The 25,279-nt window shown below is 39.5% G+C and overlaps 1 protein-coding gene across 2 annotated transcripts in view; it reads left to right on the top strand.

Moving 5' to 3' along the window:
- PEX14 (peroxisomal biogenesis factor 14) overlaps window positions 1–25,279 on the top strand; it is a 152,781-nt gene that overhangs the window by 71,087 nt on the left and 56,415 nt on the right. For both annotated transcript variants that reach the window (XM_056795781.1, XM_056795782.1), the window contains exon 3: window positions 1,129–1,213. In XM_056795781.1, the coding sequence (XP_056651759.1) occupies window positions 1,129–1,213 (85 nt within the window). The remainder of the gene's footprint in view (window positions 1–1,128; window positions 1,214–25,279) is intronic.

The following is a 25,279-nucleotide window of genomic DNA, read 5'->3' as shown; positions in this document are numbered from 1 at the left end:
CAAGGATGAGGTGGGACACAGTTCACTGCTTAACTTATAGTAGGTGGGGTGCTCACCCAAACACTGATGGGCTTCTGAATGCCCCTTTACTTTGGTCTGTTGTGCCTCCAGTTTTTTCATCTGTAAAATGACAGGGCTGGACTAGATCATTGGTTCACCAGGCATACGATCAGGGCACCCCTAGGAGTCCCAAAGACTCTTTTAGGAGTCCATGAGGCCAAAACTACTTTCACAATAATACTAAGATGTTTTCACTTTTAATGCAGCAAATATTGATAGAATAACCCACATAAACAAAGCTGTTTGAGGGAGGGTCCTCAACAGTTTTTAAGAGCATAAAAGAGTTATGATGCCAGAAATTTTGAGAACCACTGTACTAGATGATCTCTACAGGCAACTTGATGATTCTGATGTTGGTTCCTTCAGAACAGGTTCAATTTCCTTCAGACTTTGTATCCTTAGTTTCTAAGACAGGACTTTACACATAGTAGTAGATGCTTTAAAGTGTTTGTGGATTGAATTCAGTTAGTATTTATTGTGTGCTCATTGTGAGGATAGCAGAGGAGTAGAAAATCAGGCACTCTTTCCTCTTGTCTTCGGATAGTGGTCTACAAGAAGTACCCACATGAAGTAGGAGTGAGCATGGTACTTTTATGGGTCAATGAAGAGATGGATCTGGCCGGAGGAGGTGATAGTTGTGTTTTGGGGCCCATTGGCAAAGTTTATTCAACTTAACAAGAATTTTTAAAGTGTCTACTATGGGCCAGGAATTTTGTACTGGGAGGTAATATTCTGACAGGGGATACATGGAACAGGGAGGTTATGATCCACAGGAATAAAGTTAAATAAATAGCTTAGGGATAGATTATGGAAAAAAAAATCTATCTAAAAAAATCTAGAGAATTTCATATTGCTCTTTTGGGGAAAGGAGCTATTATAGTTTATTGATCTGGGAAATGACATTTTTTAAAAATAACTTTCTATTTTGCAAAAGATGTTTGACAAATAATCATTTCACTAACATGGGTTTTGCTTCCACAGACCTGGACTGAACCATTTGGTTTTTTAATTTTTTAATTTCAGATTCCTGACGTTTTCTTCTCTTCTATGTTTTATTTTCCCAACCAGATTGCCACTGCAGTCAAGTTTCTACAGAATTCCCGGGTCCGCCAAAGCCCACTTGCAACCAGAAGGGCATTTCTTAAGAAAAAAGGTACATGGTTACCTTCATTATTCCAAACTGTTTACAAAAAAAGAGCATGGGGGCAGGTTTGGGGAGGAAGCATGCTGTTAATAACAGGTGTCATGTGCCCAAAGGACAACCTCTGCACTCATCTGATTTCCTATTGAGTTTGGGATACCAGGTTCCCTTCTCCCCCCTATTTCTGGAGCAGAAAGATCATCCAATGAGAACTATTTCACAGAACGCATAGGGGTAAAAAAGCCAAAAAGAAAAAACAAAGGCCCCCTAGAATAAGATCTATCTATGAATCACCCTGGCCTCAGGATGGCCAGCTGTGGGTTAGGAGGTCACCAGCTTCAGAAAAGAGCAAAGACAGAGAGATGCAAAGGCTGAGGAGCTCAGCAAGGTCAGGTTAAGGTCAGGCTCTGGGCCAGTCTGATTTACAGGCTGAAATGGTAAATTGCTGGTGATCTAGTATTTCTGACTGGAATGGAATGAATCCCAACAAATTCAGAATCGCCTGAAGCAGAATCTATGGTGGCTGTGCTGGGGACACCAAACAAATTGGATCCTTCCTGCCAAGTCTCAAAGTTGGGGATCACAAACTTAAAAGGGGAGATAGAAGACCTTTTGGGAAGAGAGATAGGGGAAGGGGACTTTTCCCCCCTCTCAATTGATTCTGTCCCATTGGTCCACTTTCTTCCATTGGAAAAAAAGAAAGAAAAATAAAGCTGTTTTAATAAATATGCGTAGTCAAGCAAAACACATTCCCACAACATCCCCATTCAGAAATGTGTGTCTCCTTCTCTACTTCAAGTTCATCCACAGGATGGTAGGTTCCATGTTTTGCCATTGGTTCTCTACCTGTGTTTGGTCAGGGTGGTGACTTATTTGTCTTGATGATGCAGTTATTGTTGTATAAATTGTTCTCCTGGTTCTTCTCACTTTACTGTATGCTAGTTCATCTATGTTTTCCCAGATGTTTCTGAATCCATTCATTTTGCCATTTTCACAGTACAATAATATTCCATTACATCATACCATCATTTGTTTGATCATTTTCCAATTGATGAATGTCCCCTTTAATTTCCAGTATTTTTTGCCTCTATGAAATGAGCTGCTCTAAATATTTTTGTACATATGGGTCCTCTTTTTCCTTATTTACTCTTTTTGGATTTTAGACCCAGTATTGTTATCACTGGGCTAGAGGGTTTTTGAACAGTTTGGTGACTTTTTGAGCATAGTTCCGGTTCACAGTTCCACTAACAGTGCATTAATGGGTCTGTTTTCCCACAGCTTTTCTAGCATTTGTCATTCCTCTTTTTTTTTTTTGGTCAGTTTTGCCAGTCTGATGAATGTAAGGTGAAACCTCACAGTTGCTTTAATTTGTGTTTCTCTAATTATTAGTGATTTGGAGTATTTTTTCACATGATTGTTGATAGCTTGGATTTCTTTCCTAGAAAACTACTGGTTTCTATCCTTTGATCACTTGGTGTTAGGAGATTTTCATGTAGCTTTAAAAAATTAGCTTGGGGGCAAACTTCCCCAACTTTCTTCCCCCTCACTCAAAAAAAAAAAGTATCTACAATGGCAGTTAAAGACTTCTGAGATCAGTCCCAAAAAGCTCCACAGATTGGGTTTGAAGAGAAGGTGAAATTGGCCCTTTCTGCTAGGCACTATTTTGTGATTGCCTCATGAAGTGATGTTTCTTTGACTGGACAGACGTTCCTACCTGTCTGTCCTAAGCCAGCATCCCGAGGCCCCAGTGGTGTGTTCAGGTCCTGGCCTCATTGGGGGCAGCAAATAAGAAGGAGATTCTCCTCTTGCCTTTCCAGGTCCTTCTTGAGTGGCTGAGGCCTGAGGGGTGGCATTCACATGCTGACTGTGTCATGGGCATACTCCACCCTTAGGAAATTATTAAAATCTGGAGCCTTTTGGCTGAGCCCTCCACTATGTGAGCATCGTGCCATAAAAGAGTTTTTCCTTGAAATCTGTGGACCTATGGGGAGTAATTAATCATAAAAGCTTGGGGATTTCAGCTCTATCATCAAAGCAATGAAGCAGGGGAAAGCTGAGCCTAAAAGCCGTGCTGATTACCCACGGTAACCTGATACAAAATCTATTGTTGCTGAGAGATCCTTAGCCCCAGTATATTGTGCAATATTATAACTGCCTGAGCTGCTCTGCCACTGACAGTGACCAGTTATTCCTCATTTTCTCTCAAACGCAGCTGGGTTAGAATTTCATTTGCAGAAGGTATTTAGAGCAATTTGGAGACAAATGTCTCTGGTGTTTGCTCGGCACTTCCCACCGCAGGCCTTGCCGAGCAGTTTTAGTATCAAGAGCTTCATCTAATCTGTTTAATTTTAATAAATCCCTGACTGGGAGAGGGAAAGAAGAGAGAAAGAGTGAGAGAGACAGAGACACAGTAAGAATTATCTGTATAGAGAGACAGACAGACAGATACACACACTGGTCTAAATAATACTTTTTGAGTTACTTGGCTAATAATTATCGAAGAGCAGAAAGTGTTTGGTGGAACCGTTATTTGTTCTTCCTTTTTATTCTTTGTAATGGTGTCCCTTGCCTCTCTTCCTAACTGTCATGAATGTGAAACACAGGCGAGCAAAGCTGTGTGAAACTCCACTGGAGTGAGCCAGTGCCCTCTGGCAGTCTCTGCAATGGATGTGCTCTTGTCCATGGCCAACTGAATGGTGAACCAAATGTCCTCATTTCCTCCCCTCTGCTTAACCCAATTCTAGCCATCTTCCATGCCAGAGCATAGCACAAGCCCCCAGTGTCCTCGCTCAAGGTGACTGCTTTGCGTATTTGATCTTACCATTAATGATCTTGGCTTCAGAATGGCCAGCTGTGGCTTGCCTAGATAGGTGGTCAACTATGTCCCCAAACTCTTCTGAATACTCTCATTCCCAGCTGCTTCCTCGAACTCCTGTTACACTTTTCATCACTACCACCCAACTTATTTAGCACACTGGACTGGCCATTAGTGTGGTGTTGGGTCTGGAATCAGGAGGAGCTCATCCCGCTTCGGCCATGCATTGACCTTGAGCCCATGGATAAGACCTTTGACCTCTCAGTGCACTGGAGGAGGGAGATTCCACTTTGGGAAGCTAAGCCACTTAAACTGTTGAACTTGAAGGCCCAGACCCCAACTCAGTACTCTTTTAGCTAGTCTCCCTGACTGGGTAGAGAGCCTCTCGGGGAGTAAACCAAAGGAGTGATGCTGAGAGCTAGCCAGAGAATGGGAGAGCTTGAAGGGGTTTAGTGATCAGCTAGGCCAACCCTCTCATTCTTGGATGAGAAATATATCTGAGCAGGAATGTTCCATTTCAAGCCTGAAACTGAGGTAAAAGAATTTGGGTCACTAGGCATCTGTCTATAAACAGAATTATACTCCTTTAACCCTGTCCATGGACAGACCCAGGAATGTCTCTTAATCACCCAACTCCATTATCCTCTGAAGATGCTGCTGGAGCCAGTCATCAGCCATTTCCGAGTTGAATCCCCATAGGATGGTTTCTGGCAGGACCTCCCTGGATAGAGAATTGCAAGGTTTGATGGGCGCCTGGGGAAGAAAAGGCCTCTTTGTGGATTTAAACTTCCCATTTACAATTCCCGCTAGTTCTGTGGGTCAGGCTTGCAGGATCAGAATAGCTTGGCAGCCTCTGCTTGGGGATGGTAGGGGAGGAGGTGGTCCAGCACAGCAGGGCAGCAAGCCCTTGGTCCTTTGGCCCCCTCATAGTTGCTGAGAGAGAACCCGGGCGGCTCATTGACTGCAGGGGGCTGCTGGCAGCCGCCCTCTCAGCCTCTCCCCGAAGGAGTCGTTGCAGTGAGTGGGTTTGGAGCCCTGGCTTTGGAGGGGCTCAAAGCTTCTGTAGTCTTGGCTTTTCCTAGCAAATGTCACTTCGGGGAATTGCAGTGAAGCACTGACTTGAATTATAATCTAGACTTTTTTTTTTTAATAAACATCTCTTTCCTGAAAAGGCAAATCCAATTTTGTTTTTCTTTTAATATTATTTAATATTTAATATAGAAATTGAGGTCCCTGTAGTGCATGTCAGTTCAGTGGAAAATGAAGGTTACTTTAGGAGCATCAGCTGAGTTTGTTTTATTATAAAACCACAGCTGGGAGCACTGACTATGTTCTGCCCCAACTACTTATGGGTTAAGGAGTGGTCCCTGATTTTTTTTTTGGGGGGGGGGGGTAGAAGTCTTAAAAGAGGAGCATTGGTTCCTTTCAACTTTTCACTATTTTGGTGCAGTCTCTTTAGGATGTTTCAAACTCTGGAAGTGCAGTCATTAATGAGAAACTTAAAGTTATTAGAATCATTTGTCATTTCTTTGAAGTTGGAACTGCCATTTTGTGTAATTTACAACATTTTTTTTTATCAAGAACTTTTTGGATGAAAGAGAAAAGCAGCTGTTCACCTTCAGTATGTTCAAATAAATGTTTTTATTTGCCTTCCAACTTCTTGCCTCATCAGCTGCTGTGAGGGGTGGGGAACTTAAACCCTCCTCCAAATAGGCTTGATTTAAGCCATTCTTGCCAGGCTATCATCAGCTTTGGGGCTAAAAAACCAACGACTGAGTGTCAATCCAGAAAGTGGGAGCATCCAAAGTTGGTGTCTAATGGTGCTTTGGTACTCAAACCACAAAGTGCCGAAGGCTTTGTAGCAAGATGAGTAGGAGGTCAGTAGAAGTACTGCCCTTTTAGCAGCTGGTGGGGAGGACAGTGGCCTATTAGTGTGATTCATACAGAAGGCTGGTACAGAGTAAATGTCTTCAGGAATGAAAAGGTGAGCCAACAAGAGCTTTTGTATGTCTCCCTGGGTGGTAGGCCCACTGGAGTGCAGGTAAAAAAAACATCAATTGGTGCTGGCCATCAGCAGCCCATTCACATCTTGTTTCCTTCTTTGAGGAAGAACAAAAATCTGCTCTGTCTCATCTTGAGCATCTCTCTAGAAACTAGCTCTTATCTTCACTCTCTTCTTGGAAGGCAAGCCCTCCTCAACAGAAAAACTAGCCCTTTCCTAGGAAGAAACATGGAAGAAACCAGTTGGGCCTCAACCTTGGTGGTAGAGAAGAGGCATACAGGCCTCTAACTGGAGTATTTTAAAGGGGAGTAAATTCTTACACAGATTTCAATTTAACTCTCTTTTATTACTTTTCTTTTTTATAATTTAAGTCCATTTCATGAGGCAGTTTGCATGTCCTTGAATGGAATCTCGTTACCATGAAAGCTTTTTTAGCATTGATTTCATAGCAGTCTTAATTTAATAGCTCCACCATTACTGAGAAGCCCTGGGAGTAAGGCCCTAGCTTTCCAGGTCACTGACCTTTTAATTACAAACCTTGTTCTGATGGCCAGGTTATCGACTGGACAGCTCCCAGCTTGTGCCCCTAGGATGAAAAGGAAAATAACTATGTTTCCTCCCCCACCTCCAGGAAAAAAAATTGTAACCTCTTGTGTTTCTAAAATTAATTTTCTCCTTCAGCTTTGCTTTATAATTAATTCTTTAATGCATCTTGGTGAAGCCTGAAGTCTCTACAAAGCCTTTTCTTGAACCAATAGACAAGTTTCCAATGTGGGGTTGGGGAGTGGAGATATGATTATTTCCAGTTGCTGTCCCCTGCTAGTTTGGAGTCCAGTTTTTCATCATAGTAAGATAGTTCTCAGGCTGGGCTAGAGATGTGGGTGCTAACTTGGGTAAGAGTGAGGGGTAGAAAAGGTGGTTCTCTTTTGGATTAAATCAGATTAGGAGGAGTCTGACCAAGCAAATGATTTTAAAAGCACCATATTTGGGGATTTTTTTAGGATGAATGTGATAGTCATTTGACTCATGTCCTTTTTGGGAAAAAGTCCCCTTTATTAGGAAAAAGGTGAATTGATTAATGTTTTACCTTTTTCACCCCTCACTCAGTCCTAGATTATTGGAGAAAAGAGATCCACTTAACAGTTGGAGTCCTTCCCCATTAATGAACTTTGTTCTAATTAGGCATTCACCAGTTCTACTGACCATGGAAAGGAAGAGAAAAAGAAGAATTCATTAGTCCCTGAGTGTGTGAATTTTAAAATCTCCATCTTGCTTGGTCTAGCACCCAAAATTGTGCACACCCACATTACACGGGCATGTGCTAGTCAATGACAAATCAGAAATAACTAACTGCCCACCTGGGCTGTCCTAAGCCAAGCCTGAGCCACCATTGGCACTTGTGAGGCACAGGAAGTGATGGAGAGCAGCCTCTGGAATTCGCTTACTTCCTGTGGACAGGCCTAGACGCCAGATCCTGCTAGGTGCTTGAGCAGGATGGAGGCCTGCAGACAACTTCCCTTCAGATGGGTCAGGTGAGTCAAGGACTGATTCCTTCTCTACCTTGGCCCTTTGGGCCTAATCTCCCTCTGGCTTGGCCAGAGGTTGAGTAACCCCTTGCCCTTTTCTCCTCTCTACTTCTCTCCCTCTCCCTTTTCTTACTCCCATTGTGATTAAGCCACCATAAATTCCATTCTGACTTGAGTGTTTCATTTTAGGAATTTAGTAAATTCCTCGGCGGCCATTGTTTTAATATTATAACAACCGTCAAAGGTGATTTTCACTACAACAAGTGTCTCTTCAGATCCTTTGGATAGAATTGGAGGGGTAGCAAAGTAATATAAAGTGGAAACAGGATTTTAGAAATAAATGAACCCCGGGAAAGAAAGGGAAAGCAGATCAGAAAGCTACTTCATTCATTCCTGTGGAATAGGAAGCCTGCAGCAGTTCACTGGTCTCTTCTCTCTGACTACTTTGCTTCTCTGTGGCAGATAACATTTGGGATAGGGAAAGTGGTTAGCTTGCCGGTGGATGAGGCAGTGGTGATACCAATACTAGCACCCTCGGGAATGGACCAGCCTTTGTGTGGCAGTAGCATTCTTGTTCCTGAGGATGATTGAGTATCTCTATCCATCTGTTGTGAACGGGCCATCTTCCTTTCCTGCCAGTCTTGCATCTGCATATCTATTACCTGTTCTTCTCTGCCAGCCTATTTATCACACTGACTATTTTTTTTTCACCCTCTATCAATTTTCCTGCTCCTCTTGTTATCCAACTTGTCTTGAACTCTCTACATCCATGAGACTTCCAACAGTCAGGGCACCTGAAAGCCTTTGAAATGTAGAAACTGGCTCTCTTGTTTTGAGGCTGTAGTAGATTAACTGGGACCATATTGCTTTCCTCAGGGGTTTGTGGGGGAACCAGAAAAAGGCCCTATACTTTAATCTAAAATAAGGAGGCTGGGTTGTTGGGAAGGGAGAAGAAAAATCCCAGCTTTGGATTTCTTTAGTGATCCTGAGAAAAGAGGCTAGAGGGGAGCCACAGGCCCAACTGTAATAGGGAGAACTGATATCTGGGAACCTTCAGTATGCAGCTGTTGGTGGGCTTCAGCTCTCAGTGGTCAGTGAGGAACACTGAGGGAGGCATACTGAACAAACCAGGTGTTGTCAGATATGGTTGTACTCTTCTCTGTTGCCCCAGTCACCATCTGGAGGTTTGCATTTCTTGTTTGTAATCTTATTGAACACCATATTCATCTAAGCTTTGGATCTCTTCAAGTGCCCAGCACCTAGAGGTACATCAATGGATATACCAATGAATGGAAGCACCAAAGAAAGTGGGTGGGAGGGAGGGAGGGAGGGAGGGAAAGAGAGAGAGAGAGAGAGAGAGAGAGAGAGAGAGAGAGAGAGAGAGAGAGAGAGAGAGAGAGAGAGAGAGAGAGAGAGAGAGAGGGAGGGAGAGAAGGAGAGAGAGAGAGAGAGAGAGAGAGAGAGAGAGAGAGAGAGAGAGAGAGAGAGAGAGAGAGAGAGAGAGAGAGAGAGAGAGGAAAAAAAGCAAATGCTCTTCTGTTTATCTTGTCTTTCATAAAAGGTTTTAGAAGGTGAGAAAAACAGATTAAATAGGACCAGTGCGATATCATGAAGTAAAGAGAATGACATGGGTTGGTGATTTAAGATTTCTAAGGATTATTGAGTTCAGGCAATAAAAAGTAAAAAGAATGAAGAAAAGAGAAAACTATGTATGCATATCCCTCAAGCCAGTGCCCACAAAGAGTAGCTACAGTGACAGATGATTTAGATTATTAGCTGCTCGTATGAAACAGATTCTAAGAAAGGAGTGTAAAAATGGAGATTTTGAACCCTAGACTTCAATCCCCAGAAGTCCTTGGTATTTCCCAGAATTCCCTATAATCTCACCTGAGTCTCCAGAGGAGATCACAATTGGTATTTATCCCACACGTTCTTCTTTTCTCTTCCATTGCAATGATGTATCAAGTAAGCTAAGCACGGGGATTTTGAATAGGCTAATCAGCCATGGGCACGTGTTTTTTTATTTTGTATCCTTGATTTCTAATAATCCTTAATAAAACTCTTAAAATACAATATTTTTATTATTAGAGACATAATTTAATTTTTACAGGAGCCAATAGTAAAACTCATGACTTCAAATTTCTAAACACAGGAGGAGCCAGATGATAATACAAGGAGAAGCATAGCAGGGAATTTTTAGGTGAAGATCACTGGAGGGAGAAAAAGAAGTAATTTTTGTCATTAGTGAGTGTACTACAGACCACCTAGACAGAAAGAAGAAATAGGTCACAAGTCTGACACAGAAATGTTATATAATAGTGATAGGGGCAGGTGAGGGGGTTAGTTAGCTAGCTGGATATGTGCCAGAATTTTTTTGTAACAAAACCAAAGTCCTGGTTACCTCTCAACTTGTTTTAATGATAATTTCATTCTTCTAAAAGTAGAGGGGCTAAGAAGAATTTTTTCCTGCATCTGATTCCTAGTAACAGAGAGAATCTAGTTGCTGAGTTAGAATGTTAGAAATGACTTAATGGGAAACTCTCAAAACATAAAGGTAAATAATTTCAAAAAGGAGGAAAAACACAAATGTTCTAAAGAGATTGATATGGATGCCCAGAGTACCCTCCTTCCAACTTAGATTTTAAGAAGCATTGTTTAGAAGATGGGAGCATGGACAGATGACAGAGAATGGTTGTAAGGGCATGGCACTGTCTTGTAAAAATGATGTCAAGAGTGAGCTGGCGAGGGGTTCTGAGGACAGCAGAAGGGCTGGGGTATCTGCTTTTGTTTTATTGAGGAAAAGAGAAGGATTAAGAGGGGTTAGAACTTGGATCACAGGAAGTAAGAACTACTTAATTCCCATTTTATTTTCTCTGTCCAGGAGAATGACTTTTGCATTGGAAATGACAAGCTCGCAAAGAGTTCATGCTCAAGATAAATAAGGAAATAAGGAATGTTTTGCTGAATTCCCTCACCTGTCTTGGGAGACAAGACCATGAGTCTCTTCCCACTACAGGCAGCTGCCAAAGTGATTTTTTTTTTTAACTTAAACCTTTATCTTCCATCTTAGAATCAATACTATGTATTGGCTCCAAGGCAGAAAAGTGGTTAAGGGCTAGGCAATGGGGGTTAAGTGACTTGCCTAGGGGCACCCAGTTTGGAAGGGTCTGAGGCTAGATTTGAATCTAGGACTTCCCTTCCCTATGCCTGGCTCTACCCTTCTCCATAGATCTAACAGGTAAACTATTCTATATTCCCCTAATTTACTTAAAATATCACTCTTTATATTTAAATCATACTCGCATTTTGTCCTTGGTATAGGGTATGAGATATTGATCTAAACCTAATTTTTGCCGTACTGTTTTCCAATTTTCCTAGTAGTTTTTGTTAAATAGTGAGTTCTTATCCCAAAAGCTGGATTTGGGGGTTAATCAAACACTAGATTGCTGAGGTCATTTACGCTTAATCTATTCCATTGAGTTACCCTTCTATTTCTTAGCCAGTCCCAAATTGTTTTGAGGATTACTGCTTTATAGTACAGTTTAAAATCTGGTACTACTAGGCCACCATCCTTCACATTTTTTTTCATTAGTTCTCTTAATATTCTTGACCTTTTGTTCTTCTAGATGGATTTTATTATTTTTTTTAGTTCTATAAAATAGTTTTGTGATAGTTTGATTGGCATAGCACTGAATAAGTAAATTAATTTAGGTAGGATTGTCATTTTTATTATATTAGCCTCGGCATACCCATGAGCACTTAATGTTTTTCCAGTTGTTTAGATCTAACTTTATTTGTGTGAAGTGTTTAGTAATTGTATTCATATAATTCTTGCATTTGTCTTGGTTGTGCCCAGATTTTAGCAGAGAATTTGGTAAAGGTACCTTAAGATTCTTATGGAAAAGACAGAGAGATGTGGACTGAGGCTATAACAATGGGATGGTTTGAGAAATATTTGAATGTCCATTTAGTCTTCCCTTGATTCTATGTTGACCTAGCAGGAGGTCTCCAGTGGAGTCTGCATTTCACCCTCGACTGTTTGATGTCTATTTTTATCAGTTGCTTGGATAAAATTATGTATGCCTTGCTCATCTGATTTGCAGATGACATAAAGCAAGGAGGGACAGATAGTTTTACAATGGCTAACATTTGGGACCAAAAGAGAACATTAGGCTGCATCAATTTAGTTGAAATCCAGAAATATTAACTATATAAATAAAGAAATAAAGTAATTTTTTCTTTAAAAAAAAAAGAAATTCAGTAGGGACAAATACAAAGCCTTACATTTGAGTTTTAAAAAACCAGTCTCATAACTATAAGAAGTAGGGGGATATAGTTAGCAGTTCTTTTTTTAATTGTATTTTTATTATCATGCCAAGCAAACTGCCATATTGATCATTGTTATAAGAGCACACTCATACATAACCAAAATCCCCAAATAAAACCATAAATACAGTGATGTGAAAGATAGTATGCTTTGATTTGCATCTTCTGTCATCAGTCTTTCAGGATGGTTAGCAGTTCTTCTGAAAAAGAACTGGGTGTTTTAGTGGACTGCAAGCTTAATATGAGTCACCTAATGTAATCTTGGGCAGCACAAGAAGTATTATAACTTCTAAAAATAAGGAGGTGATAGATCCATTGTACTCTGGCTGGGACAGGCAACACCTGGAGTATTGTGTTCACTTATGAGTGCCACAGTTTAGAAGGAACATTGAGAGTACTGGAGACTGTCCAGAGGAAGGTAATCAAGATGGCTAAAGGCATGACATGAGAATTGGCTGAAGGCACTGGGAGTGGTTAGCCTGGAGGAGATAAGAAGACTTGGGGGAAAGAGACGAGGTCATGATGGCTGTCTCCAGGCATTTGACAGGCTATCAGATGGGAAAGGATATGCTTATTTTCAGTTTGACTTAAGGGGGCTGAAGCAGGACCAATAGTTGGAAGTTAAAAAGGGCAATTTAGTCTCGAAGGAAAAAATCATAACAATTAGAACTGTGTAGAAGGGGAACATTGACTGCCTTGAAATAGAGAGTGGGATACCATACCCCTGATTGAAGTTCTTTGCAGAGGCTGGATGACCTCTTTTGGGGTATATTATAGTAGGGATTTGATGAGGGTTGGATTAAATGACCATGGAGTTCTTTCCCAATTCAAAAATTCTTTGATTTTGTGAAGCCAGAGAGAGACAGACAGAGACAGAGAGAGAAGTGAATGTGTGTCTGGCACATAGCACTCCTTTAATAAATGCCCATTGATTGATTGATTGATTAAGGCAGTGTTTTTTAGAAAGATTATTTTGCCAGTTATGTGGAAGATGGATTGGAGAAGGCAGAGACCAGAAGTGGAGAGCCCAATTAAAAATCGATTGCAGGGGGCAGCTAAGTATCTCAGTGGATTGAGAGCCAGACCTAGAGATGAGAGTTCAAATCTGTCCTCAGATACTTCCCAGCTGTGTGACCCTGGGTAAGTCACTTGACCCCCATTGCCTAGCCCTTACCATTCTTTCTGCCTTGGAACCAATACACAGTATTGACTCCAAGATGGAAGGTAAGGCTTTAAAAAAAATTTTTTTTAAGGTGTTTCAGTTGTCCAAATGAGAAATGAAGAGAGTGGGGACTGAGTGGAGAGAAGAGGTGAGATAGGTAAGATTAACAAAACTTGGCAGCTGGTTGGCTATGGAGGGTGAAGGTGGAGTCGAGGGTGCCTCTGAGGGTGGGAGTACTTTTCAGTGGACACAGGATATTTGGAGGAGAGATGGTTTGGGGAAGAAAAGAATACATTTCATTTAAAATATTTTATTTGTGTAGGAACCATTCATTAAACTTTTGACTTTCTGTTATGTGCCATTTCCATTAAAGTGAATCCAAGAAAAAACATTTTTTTTTGGCAATAATTCAGATCCTTTGAAGTAAAGAGTCCAGTGTAAATTGAGGAGAATTAGGGAAATTGGGCTTATTTTAGAGGCAAGGGATAGGGAAATTCTGGGAAAACTGATGATTCCATATATACAGCCATATCGCCATAGGCAAATCAGTGAACTTTTATGGGCCTGTATATTTAGAGACTTGATTTTCTTCTCAGTTTCTCTGTGGGTCTACAATCATGTTAGCCTCTGGTGTGATGAAGGGGTACCATAGTGCACAGAGTGCTGGACCTGGAGTCAGGAAGACCTGAGTTCACATGTGGCTTCATATACTTACTAGCTTAGGCAAGTCACTTAACTTCTGGCTGCCTCAGTTTCCTCATCTGTAAAATGGAGATAACAACAATAGCTACCTCCCAGGATTATTGTGGGGATCAAATGAGATAATACTTGTAAATTGGTTGTACTTGGAATGTAGTAGGTCCTGTGTAAATACTAATTGTTATTTTTTTGCTTATGAAAATATAATATGGTTCTAACCTGGTATGCCTGTATAATGTTTCAGACATAATTGAAGTCTCACTATAATTATGTGTATATTTTTTAAACCCTCGCTTTCTGTCTGTTTCTAAGGCAGAAGTGTGGTGAGGGATAAACACTTGGGGTTAAGTGAGTGCTCAGCAAGCTAGGAAGTGCCTGAAACCAGATTTGAACCCAAGATCTTCTATCTCTAGGTCTGGCTCTCCATCCACTGAGTCAACCAGCCACCCCCTATAATGTATTTTTTAAATGGTGCATTTCTTATCTGTAACTGGAGACAGGATTTAAAAATATATATATATATTTTATGAGATTATACCCCAGAGGCAGAGAGACAGTGTGGAATTAAGAGATGGAGCACAGTGCACAGCGTAGTGCAGAGAGGTGGCCCTGATGGGCCTTGGCTGTGTGGCTGTGGGCAAGTGATTTCACTTGTCCATGCTCCGCAGACTGCTAAGTGTGCTCTTTTTCATGGAAGGTGCCTGTAGGTATTGGGGAAGGGAGAAGATGAAATCATTGGTCTCATCCCTATCCCAATGGAATTAGAGGAGATTGGAAAGCCACATAATGAACTGCTACCTAAATGTAGATTCTAAGGTGTGAGGTTCTTTGACTGTATGTGAAATTGCTTCTTTTCAGGAATCAAGGGTTTCTCCTTTAGATGGACTTCTCATATACAAAATCCTTGGCATTATGTCTGCACTCATTACCTCAAATTTTTTACCTCTTTTTCTCATTTTTCAGATCTTGCAGTCTGGCTTTTAACCCCACTACTTTGATTGTAAGTGCTCTCTCTGAGCTTTCCAACAATCTTTGAGCTGCTAAATCTAGTGACTCTTTTCTTACCCTTTTACTTCTATATCAAGAAGCTTTTGGTACTGTTTACTCCCTTTCCTTCCCTCTGTAGACTTCGACTCCTCTTGCGTGTTCTTTTTTTTTTTTTAAACCCTTACCTTCCGTCTTGGTGTCAATACTATGTATTGGCTCCAAGGCAGAAGAGTGGTAAGGGCTAGGCAGTGGGGGTCAAGTGACTTGCCCAGGGTCACACAGCTAAGAAGTGTCTGAGGCCAGATTTGAACCTAGGACCTCCCATCTCTAGGGCTGACTCTCAATCCACTGAGCCACCCAGCTGCCCCCTCTTGTGTGTTTTTTCATCATCTCCTTATGTTGCCCCTTCATTGGGTGTATTTATTAAGGCTCTGCCCTTCCTGCCTGCAATGGACAGCTGACTGCTGGACATCTCCCCCGGCTTTCCTATCCCTTAGGCACCTCAGACTCTAAAGTAGAACCCATTATCTTTACCCCATAAGTCATCCCCCTGTAATGCTGAGGGTACCAGGTTTGTGACCTTATTGGAATCGTGCTCATATTCTCTCCTGCTCTGTCCTTTCTACTTTTGCAACATCCCTCTATTCACAAAGCTACCACCCAAGTTTGGGTCCTTCGTACCTCTTGCCATTTTCATAGATTCTTAGCTGATCTCCCTGCTTCCACTCTTGCCTTCCTTCAAGTCATTCAGTAGATACTTATTAAATGTGCCTTGATTGATTGAATAAATGCCACTGCCCTACTACAACACATTTTTCTATTGCTCTTTGGTTTCTTCCAACTAAGAGTTAAAAGGTGTTCTATTACCAGAAACTTTCAGAAGCGTGTTTGTTTGTTTGGCTACTACAATTCTAGGTGCAGGAAAGATTTTTTAAAAATTCCTGTTCTCAAAGAGCCTACATTCTAAAATAATAATAGTCAATATTTATGTAGCACTTTATGACTTATGAGACATTTACCTATTTGGTGTTATTTCTAGGGATTGTATAGTTCCTTTCTAATTATGGTAAGTAGATATGAGGTACAGAGTGCTAATAGCTAAGGGGGTCAAGAATAGCCTTCTGTTGGAACTTAGCTTTGAGGACAGCTCAGAGTTTGGTGAGGAAGCAGGGAGAAAAAAGGAGAGCACTGCAGTCACAGGAAGTGGGCAATGAAAACAGTAAGCATGTTGGTCTACCTGGAATGGAGAGTATATGAAGGGAATCCTAGAAGGGTAGGTGGGAGCCTGCCCCCTCCGTCCCCTGATTGTGCCAGGCTAAGGATTTTTCATTTCCTCTTTGAGGCCCTTGGGAGTGATCTGTTAATGTCATCACAGCTCAGATGGGCAACTCAGATGGCTATTGCATGAGCTAGAGCAAGGGTAGGATCTTCAGTTACCATAAGATAATCTCTTTTTAAAAAACAAATACATTTAGCATTGACTAAGTTTTCAGAATAATTTTAGCCAGTCTGATGGTGAATTTAACTCATAGTCACAAACACATCTATTATATTTTTCCTTGAAACTAGATGTTGTATTTTCTTCCTTAGCAGTTTTGTAGTCTTGAAGTTAGCCACCATGTGTATTGTATTGTAATGTGTATCCCATCCTAGGCCTGTGTAGCTAGAGGCAGTTTTAGTCATGATTTCTAAGGGGAGCTAGCTAGTTGATGCTGACCATGAACAGCAAGTAACATTCCTGAAGCGTGGGGACAAGATTGTTGTCTTGGGTTGGAGTGGGCCTTTTTGGGTCCCCCTTGACAGCAGTGCTTGGTTTCCAAAGCTTTTCAGTGATGGGGGGAGGGGGGGGCGGGCATGTTGACCCTCTAAGTTCTATTTAGGAGCACTAGACAGATGCTATGGCTGTGCTCCCCTCTTTACTCTGAATTATTCTTTTTAGTCTGGAAGGCCCTTAACAGAAGCTTCTAGTCATTAGATAGTTGACTAGAATGTTATTGATATTGGGCTGAACTTGGATAGAGTTCTCTTGTGATGTGCCCATAGTTGGTGGCTTTCATTCAGAAAGTTGAAGTTTACCATACTGTAGGATGTGATGGTGGGGGTGTAGAAAATATGAGCTTCTGTGATAAATTAAATATCACAATCGTCAAATGTCAGCTTTTCAATGAAAACTGAAGTGCATAGAAATGGAACTCTCCCTATCCCCTAAGTAGATTCAAGCCAACAAGAAACGTACTTGACCACCAGCTGCCCTGCAGACCTGGCCAAATTAGCAATGGGCAGTCTGAATTGCCTTGGCTCAGTTCAGTGAGGGCAGCAGTGGTCACTTCACCAGACCTTATTACAGAGCTTGGGGGCATTGGCAGAAAGGACCCAGGTGGGGTGTGAGATCCAGACACTTAAAAAAGTCATTTTGTCTTGCAAACATAGATAATTGGATCAGAAGATAATTGAGGGAGAATAAATATGGAAATCTATGATGCCTCCATTTGGAGTCTGATTCAGCTATTTAACCTAATTTAGGAAATTATTTCTCCGTTTAGGGAAGAGAGAGCGCCAGGTAGGCAGGATCCATAACAAAGTAACAGATGATAGCCCCTTTTTGAGTGGGGTGCTGGGGGTGGGGGTTGGGAGAGAAATTTTCAACACCTTGTAAGGTTGTGTTGGAGACAGGTGAATGACTGGGGTCAGAGGAGAAATTGGTTCAAAGCTCAGCTCAACTACTTGCTACCTGTGCTTACAAGGCAAGGCATTTTTTAGTATGCTGGACTTCGGTTATAGCCATTGAGGCTCAAGATCTGGGATTTTAGGATTCTTCCTTTTCCCTGCACCTCTTGCCCAATGAATGGAACCATTGAGAGGGATTTTAACTAGATTCATGCCAGGCCACACCACCCAGGACCTTCAGTGCCCTCAGTAAATCTATGTCTACTACATTAAAAGCATTTACCAATTTTCAGCTGCCTTCCCACTGTACTTGCCATGGGACATCTAAGATGTGGCTTGAGATTATCATTGACTCGTATCTGTCCCTCAGTCCTCATGTTGAATTAGTTATCAAACCCTCCCAATTCTACCTCCTGTGACATTGGAAATTACCAATGAGAAAACCTTTCTTCCAGTTCAGATTAGCACCTGGTCTATGACTTCTAGTCTTAGAAAGTGTCCTGAGGGACACAAATAAGTGTGGGAGGTGAGACTTGAATCCAGATCTTTGTGTCCAAAACCTGGCTCTCCATCCACTACTGGGGACTTGCTTTGTGGACATAGCAGGTGCTTAATAAATCAGTTGAATTGATATTAATCAGACCAGTGATGAAGCTCCAGAGACTCATCACCAGGGTGGTAGCAGAAGAGTGAATTTTTTTTTAGCCATAGCAATTGGCAGAGACTATCTTTGAGTCTTAGAGGGATTGCAATCTTGGTAGAGGAAATCACAGACCCTGGAAGTTAGTGTAGGTATTACTTCTTCCTTTACTGAACTATAAAATTCAGGGTGGGGGGCAGACCTTTGTATCATATCTAAATTTTTCATCACCTCTGGGAGTGAGCATTGTGCACAGTGGATGCTTAATTAGGATTTGATGTTTTATTTTATTTATTTTATTTTTTTAAAACCCTTACCTTCTGTCTTGGAGTCAATACTATGTATTGGTTCCAAGACAGAAGAATGGTAAGGGCTAGGCAGTGGGGGTTAAGTGACTTGCCTAGGGTCACACAGCTAGGAAGTGGTTGAGGTCAGATTTGAACCTAGGTCCTCCTATCTCTAGACCTGGCTCTCAATTCACTGAGCTACCCAGCTGCCCCTGATGTTTGATTTATTAAGGAGCTTACAGCCAGATTGGCAATGAATCTGTGACATTTATAAAGATTGTTGTTATTGTTCAGTTGTGTCTAGCTCTTCCTGACCCCTTTGAGGTTTTCTTGGGAAATATACTGAAGTGGTTTGCCATTTCCTTTGCAAACTCATTTTATAGATGAGGGAACTAAGGGAAACAGGGTTAAGTGTCTTGTTCAGGGTCACACAGCTAATAAGTGTTTGGATCTGAATTTGAATTTGGATTTTCCTGACTCCAGGTCCAATGCTTTATTAGCTACTGCATCATCTAATTGCCCTTGCAAATGGATATGAGTATGGATTTATGTATGTGATAAGTTTCATATATATAACAATTGACAGTAATTGATTTTGTTTGGAAGTTGTTTTATTAAACAATTTTTAAAATTTCAATTCAATTTTTATTTTATTTTTTAGCTTTGAATTTTCTCCTTCCCATGTTTTCTGACTAGCTTTCCCACTTCCTCTTCCTTTCCCAATAGGAAAGCAAAAAAAAAAAGCAAAATCTATTAATAAAATGTATAATCAAGCAAAACAAGTTTCCACATTAACCATGTCCAAAAAAATAGACCTATATCTGGACTCTGAATCTGTCACCTTGGTCAAGAGGAGGAGAGACAACATGCTTCATTGTGAGCCCTCTGGAATTGTGGTTGGTCATTACATTAATCAGAATTCCCAAAGTCTTCCAAAGTTAATTTTCTTTACAGAATCGTTCTGATTGTATTAAATTTTCTTCTTGTTCTAGTCACTTCACTTGGAATGATTTAATAAAGTTTTCCTAGGTTTTTCTGAAACTATCTCTTTCATCATTTCTTAGAACATTCTGTCATATTTGTATGCCTCACATATGTGGTAAGCCATTCCTTAATTGATGGACCCTCTCTCAGTTTCTACTTCTTTGTCACCAAGAAAAGAGCTGTGATAAATATTTTTGTACAAATGAGTCTTTTCCCTCCTTTTTAAGATCATCTTGGGATATATCCCTAGGTCAAAAGGTATGCACATTTTAATAGGCTTGGGCTTAGTTCCATATTGTTTTTCAGATTTGCTGAACCAGGTCATAGTTCCACCAAACAGTACATTAATATTTCTTTTTTTCCTTTAACATTTAGCATTTTCCTTTTTCGACAGCTTTGTCCATTGAAATGGACATGAGGTGCAATCTAAGAGTTATTTTAATTTGCATTTTTCTATGGGTTATTTAGAGCATTTTTTCATATGATTTGGTAAATTGGAGTTGATCTCTTAAGACTGCCTATTCATATCCTTTCTGCATTTATCAATTGGAAAATGACTCCTATTCTTTATTTGAATCAGTTTCTTATCTATCAAAGAAATCTACTATAGAGACTTTTCCCCATTTTACAGGTTCTTCTTTAATTTTAATTGCAGAAGTTTGTTAAAAAAACAATTTTATTTTATGTAACTAGAATTGTCCATTTACCTCCTATGAACCGTTCTTAATCATGGACTTCTTCCTTATCCATAGATATGACAGGTAATTTTTTCCATGCTCCTCTAATTTGATAATGTCACCCATCCCATTTTAAAAAGTTAATTCTCTTGACTTTTTGTTACTCCATATTAATTTTATTATTTTTTTCTAGTTCTATAAAGTAATCCTTTGGTAGTTGGATCACTATGGCAATGAAAATATAAATTAATATAGGTGATATTGTCATTTTATTATATTGACTTGGTCTACCCATGAGCAATGGCTATTTCTCTGATTATTTGGATCTATAATCAAGTAAAAATTATTTCGTAACTGTATTCATATCATTTCTGTGTGTGTGTCTTGGAAGGTAGACTCCTAAGTATTTTATACTATCTGTAATTATTTTAAATAACATTTCTCCTTTTGCTTTTTCCTGCTAGATTTTGTAGGCAATAAACATACATGCTATTGATTTGGGTCCTATTTTATATCCTGCAATTTTGATGATGTTAACTGTTTCACTTAGTTTTTTGGTTGTTACTCAAAGGCAGGGGTCCCCAAACTCTTTACACAGGGGGCCAGTTCACTGTCCCTCAGCCTGTTGGAGGGCTGGACTATAAAAACCTAACCCTAACCCTAACCCTAACCATGCAGCAGTGAGCACAGTGTGGAATCCCCTCCCCCAGATCGCCACCCATTATGCTGATGTCTTCCACTGTGCAGCCACATAATCCTTTGCACAGCGCCTTGTTTTAAGGCACCACACAAAGGATTATGTTACCGGAAGTAGTACTGTACGGAGTGACATCGCGCCTTGCGGCGCTGCATACAGTTCTCCTCTCACTGACCACCAATGAAAGAGGTGCCCCTTCCAGAAGTGTGGTGGGGGCCGGATACATGGCCTCAGGGTCCCGCAGTTTGGGGTTCTAAGGTTCTCAAAGTAAACTATTGCATCATCTGCTAAAATTGATTGTTTTGGTTCCTTTTTATGTATGTGTAACTTCAATTTCCTTTCCTTTTCTTAACTGCGATAGCCAGCATTTCTAGCACTATACAGAATAACACTAGTGATAATGTACATCCTCTCTTTAGCTCTGATTTTATTAGAAAGGTGATAATGCTTGTTCTTGGTTTTAGATAGATATCATTTTATCATTTTATAGAAAGTTTTGTATATCTCTGTGTTTTCTAGTGTTAAAAGCCTTTTCCGTATCTGTTGAAATAATTATGGGGTTTTTGTTGTTTCTGTCATCAATATAGTTATTTTAATAATTTTCTCATCATAAAATGTCTTAATATTTCATAACATATAGTTTATGTAATATACTAATACTTTTATATTAGTTGTAATATCCTAATTATTTCTAATGTACATTTCTGATATAAATCTATCTTGGTCATAGTGTTTAATCTTTGTGATATGTGATATTTCCTTGCTAATATTTCAGTCTTTTGCATCAATATTCATTAGGGATATAGAACTGGAGTTTTCTTTTTCTTTTTTCATTCTCTCTAGTTTAGGTCTCAAGACTAGATTTGTGTCATAGAAGGAATTTGGTAAGACCTCTTCATTCCTTATTTAAAAAAAAATAATTTATGTATAGTGTTAAAATGAGTGATTTGTTAACTCTTTTAGTAGAATTTTTTAAAATAAATCTATCTGGTACTGTTTCCCCACCTCAATTTGGAAGTTCACTTATGACTTGTTTGATTTCCTTTTCTAAGTAGTCATTTAAGTAAATTTTTTCTTGTTATGTTAATCTGGGCAATGTATATTTTTGTAAATAATTAACTACATTTAGATTGTCAGCTTGGGGAGCCTATAATAGGATTAAATAACTATTAATAGTTTCTATTCTTTGTTGGTTGTGACTTCACCTTTTCTTTTTTAAATCTAAGTTAGCTAATGACTTACCTGTTTTATTGTTGCTCATATTTCTCACCCCCCCCCAAAAAAAGTCACCTTCTAGTTTTATTAATTCAGTGGGTTTTTCAGTTTTGTTATTCACTTTGATTTTTCAGGATTTTTGTTATTGTTTGAGGGTTTTTCATTTGCTGACTTTGGATTTTTTAGTTGTATACTTCAATTCATTGATTTATTCTTTTTTCTTTTATTTATTAAAATATCTAGAGTTATAAAATTTACCCCAAGTATTGTTTTGTCTATGTTTTCAACATTTTGATATATCTCATTGTTGTCATTATCTTTAACAAAATTGTTGATTGTGTCTGTGATTTGTTCTTTGACTTACCCATTTTTAGGATTGTTACTTAGTTTTTAATTAATTTTCAGCCATAACTTCAAAAGCCCTTTATTGAATTTTGGTCAGTAAAAGATGTAGTTAATATTTCTGCTTTTATGTAATCAATTTTTATGTAAGTGCCATGCATAGCTAAGAAATAGGCATATTCCTTTCTATTCCCATTTATTATTCTCTAGGCATCTTATCATATCTAACTTTTCTCAAATTCTATTGATATTTATTTCTTTTTTGTTTTATTTTTGGTCATATTTTTCTATCAGTCATTATATATATTAAGTATTTAGTATCAGGCACTGTGCTACATAAGCATTGGGAAGAAAAGGTCCCTGCCCTCAAGGACCATAACAATTTAATGAGAAAGACAATGTGCAAAAAAAGGTAGATATACAAAGCAAATTATATGCAAGAACTAGGGGATAATTAACAGAGGGAAGGCACTATAATTAAGAGGGATTGGGGAAGACTTCAAGTAGAAAATGGGATTTTCATTGCCCTTAAAGGAGACCAGAAAAGTCAGTAGTCAAAGCAGAGGAGTGAGAGTATTCCAGGATTGGGGGACAGTTGGAGAGAATGCCTAGAGCTGAGAGAGATGGAGGGTTTTGTTTGGGGAATAATCACAGTGTTACTGGATCAAAGAATACATGTGGGTGGAATAAGAAAACTAGAAAGGGAAGAGGGGGACTAGGTTATGAAAGGCTTTGAATGCCAAATAGAGTCTTACTTTTGGCAGTGATAGTCACTGGAGTGACCACTGATCAGACCTATGCTTTAGGAACATCACTTTAGTAGCTGAATGGAGGATGGATTAAAATGATGAGAAATTTGAGGAAGGCAGACCCACCTTGAGGAAGACTGTTGAAATAATCCAGGCATGAGGTAATGAAATCTTGCACTAGAGTGATAGGAGGGTCAGAGGAGAGAAAGGGACATTTTCAAGAGATTTTGAAAAGGTGAAATTGACATTCTGTGGCAACAGTTTGGATATGGTTGTATGAAAGAGTAAGGAGTTGAGGATGCCTCCTAGGTTCTGAGGCTGAGAGACTACATAGTAATAGGAAAGATAGAAGTGCAGGATAATTTAGGGAGAAAGATAAGGAGTTCTGTTTTGGACATTTTGCAATTCAGATGTTTCCTGGACATCCATTTCAAGATGTGTAAAAGGCAATTGGAAATTTGAGATTGAGGTCAGCAGACAGTTTGGAACAGGATAAGTAGATCTGAGAATCATCAACATGGAAATGGGAGCTGATGAGATCACTAAGTGAAGTAGTATAGGGGAAGAAGAGAAGAGGGCTTAGGATAGAACCCAGAGATTTGTGTTTAGAGTTGTAAGAATTGAAATAATATTTCTACCCAGATATATATGTTTTATAAAGTTTATTGGAAGGGTAGACAAACTTTCCCATAAGTAACCTGACTGCGTCTTTCCTCCCCTCCCCTACCTACTCTGTTCTCTTCTTGTTTCTCCCCCTCTCTCAATTCTCCCACTCAGAAGCTCCAAACCTTGACCTTTATTGACGCACAGTATGTAAAGGAACACAAAACTGGTGCAAATGTGTTATCTCAGGAATGTTTGATAGACAGGTAAAGCTTGGGGGGGGGGATAATCTTCTTTCACACAGTCATCCCCTGTGATCCTTTGGGAGACCCATCTCCCTAATGGATCATTTAAATATAACTATCTTATAATTCTAAATACCTTCTAGCTAAAAGTACATACTGTATTGCATTTTTTCTAAGAGGGAGTTAAAATAATTAGAGATGAGAGTAAAATACAAAAACTGATTGACAGACTCATTGACAAAATGCCAATTAGGGGGCAGTCCCCTTTGTCATAAGAGTTTACATTCAGAATAAGTATATTCAACCCCCTTCAGTTCAGTTCTTTATATCCCAAAGTTCATTCTGAATCTTTTGATGCAGTGTGTGACTTCTTAAGGCATCTTTACAGCACCTTCTCCAAAAGGATCTGCTTTCTTGATTTGGGGTGTTAGCGAGTCTCTTTTTCTGAAATTTCTCCAAAAAATTTTAAATCTTGTATTTTAGGATAATTACACAATCCCCTCTCTGAGGAGGGTGTTGACAAGCACCAGAATCACACTGGGATACATGACTGAGTTATGATGTATATGAAACAACTGTCAAAAGAAAAAGAAAAACAAACTACCCCAAAAAATCCCAAATAAAACAGAAAAAAAAAGAAATTCTGGATAAAAATAATAAGTACAGAAATGATAAGATAAAATAAAAATCTTACATTTATGAAAATTCTGAATAAAAAAATAATAATCTGTAACAGGTTCTTGAATCACAGGCAAGGCTCCATTAAAGTGACTTATGTCTCACAAGCTGCAGCCAGGACTGCAGAAAATTGCCAAACTATAAGAGAGAAAGGACTAAGTTTCAGCAGCAAATGGGAAAAATCATTCCCTGGTCTGAGTGTACCATCATAGTCAGAGATAGGGGGAGCCAGGATGATAGTCAACCTGAGGTACTTGACAGAATATTGTACATGGAGCGTGCGTGGTTCAAGGAAGTCCTGCATCTTAACATATGTCAAATGCTGCAACCTCGATTCACACACTAGGTTCAAGTCCTTTTGTATTGGCATAGAAGTTCAAGGTCCTTTTTGACCTTGTGTTACTTGGCACTGTATATTGGCACTTTTGTTCCCTACTCTTGGAATCAGACATAATCCTTTAACAAAATATCAATACATGACAGGTTTCCTTAGATGAAAGTCTTTGGGGTATGCATATTACTAGGGCCAATAGATACTGTAAACTTATACTGTAAACTTTATCCTTCAAGTCAAAAAACATTAATACTGATTTTATGTACTTCAAGTATCACCAAGGTTAGGAAAAAAAGAAAGAAGGGGGAAAAATCAAATATCCTATTACAAATATAAAGAGAAAAAAATAACCTAAAAAAATCACAGTTTCACAGTTCACATTCCATGTGACAATGTGTTAGCTAAGCAGAAGCACAACACAAAAGGTGCTCACTCAAAAATGA

Source organism: Monodelphis domestica, chromosome 4 (assembly GCF_027887165.1).
Source record: "Monodelphis domestica isolate mMonDom1 chromosome 4, mMonDom1.pri, whole genome shotgun sequence".
NCBI lineage: Eukaryota > Metazoa > Chordata > Mammalia > Didelphimorphia > Didelphidae > Monodelphis > Monodelphis domestica.
This window is presented reverse-complemented; position numbering and strand designations above follow the sequence as displayed.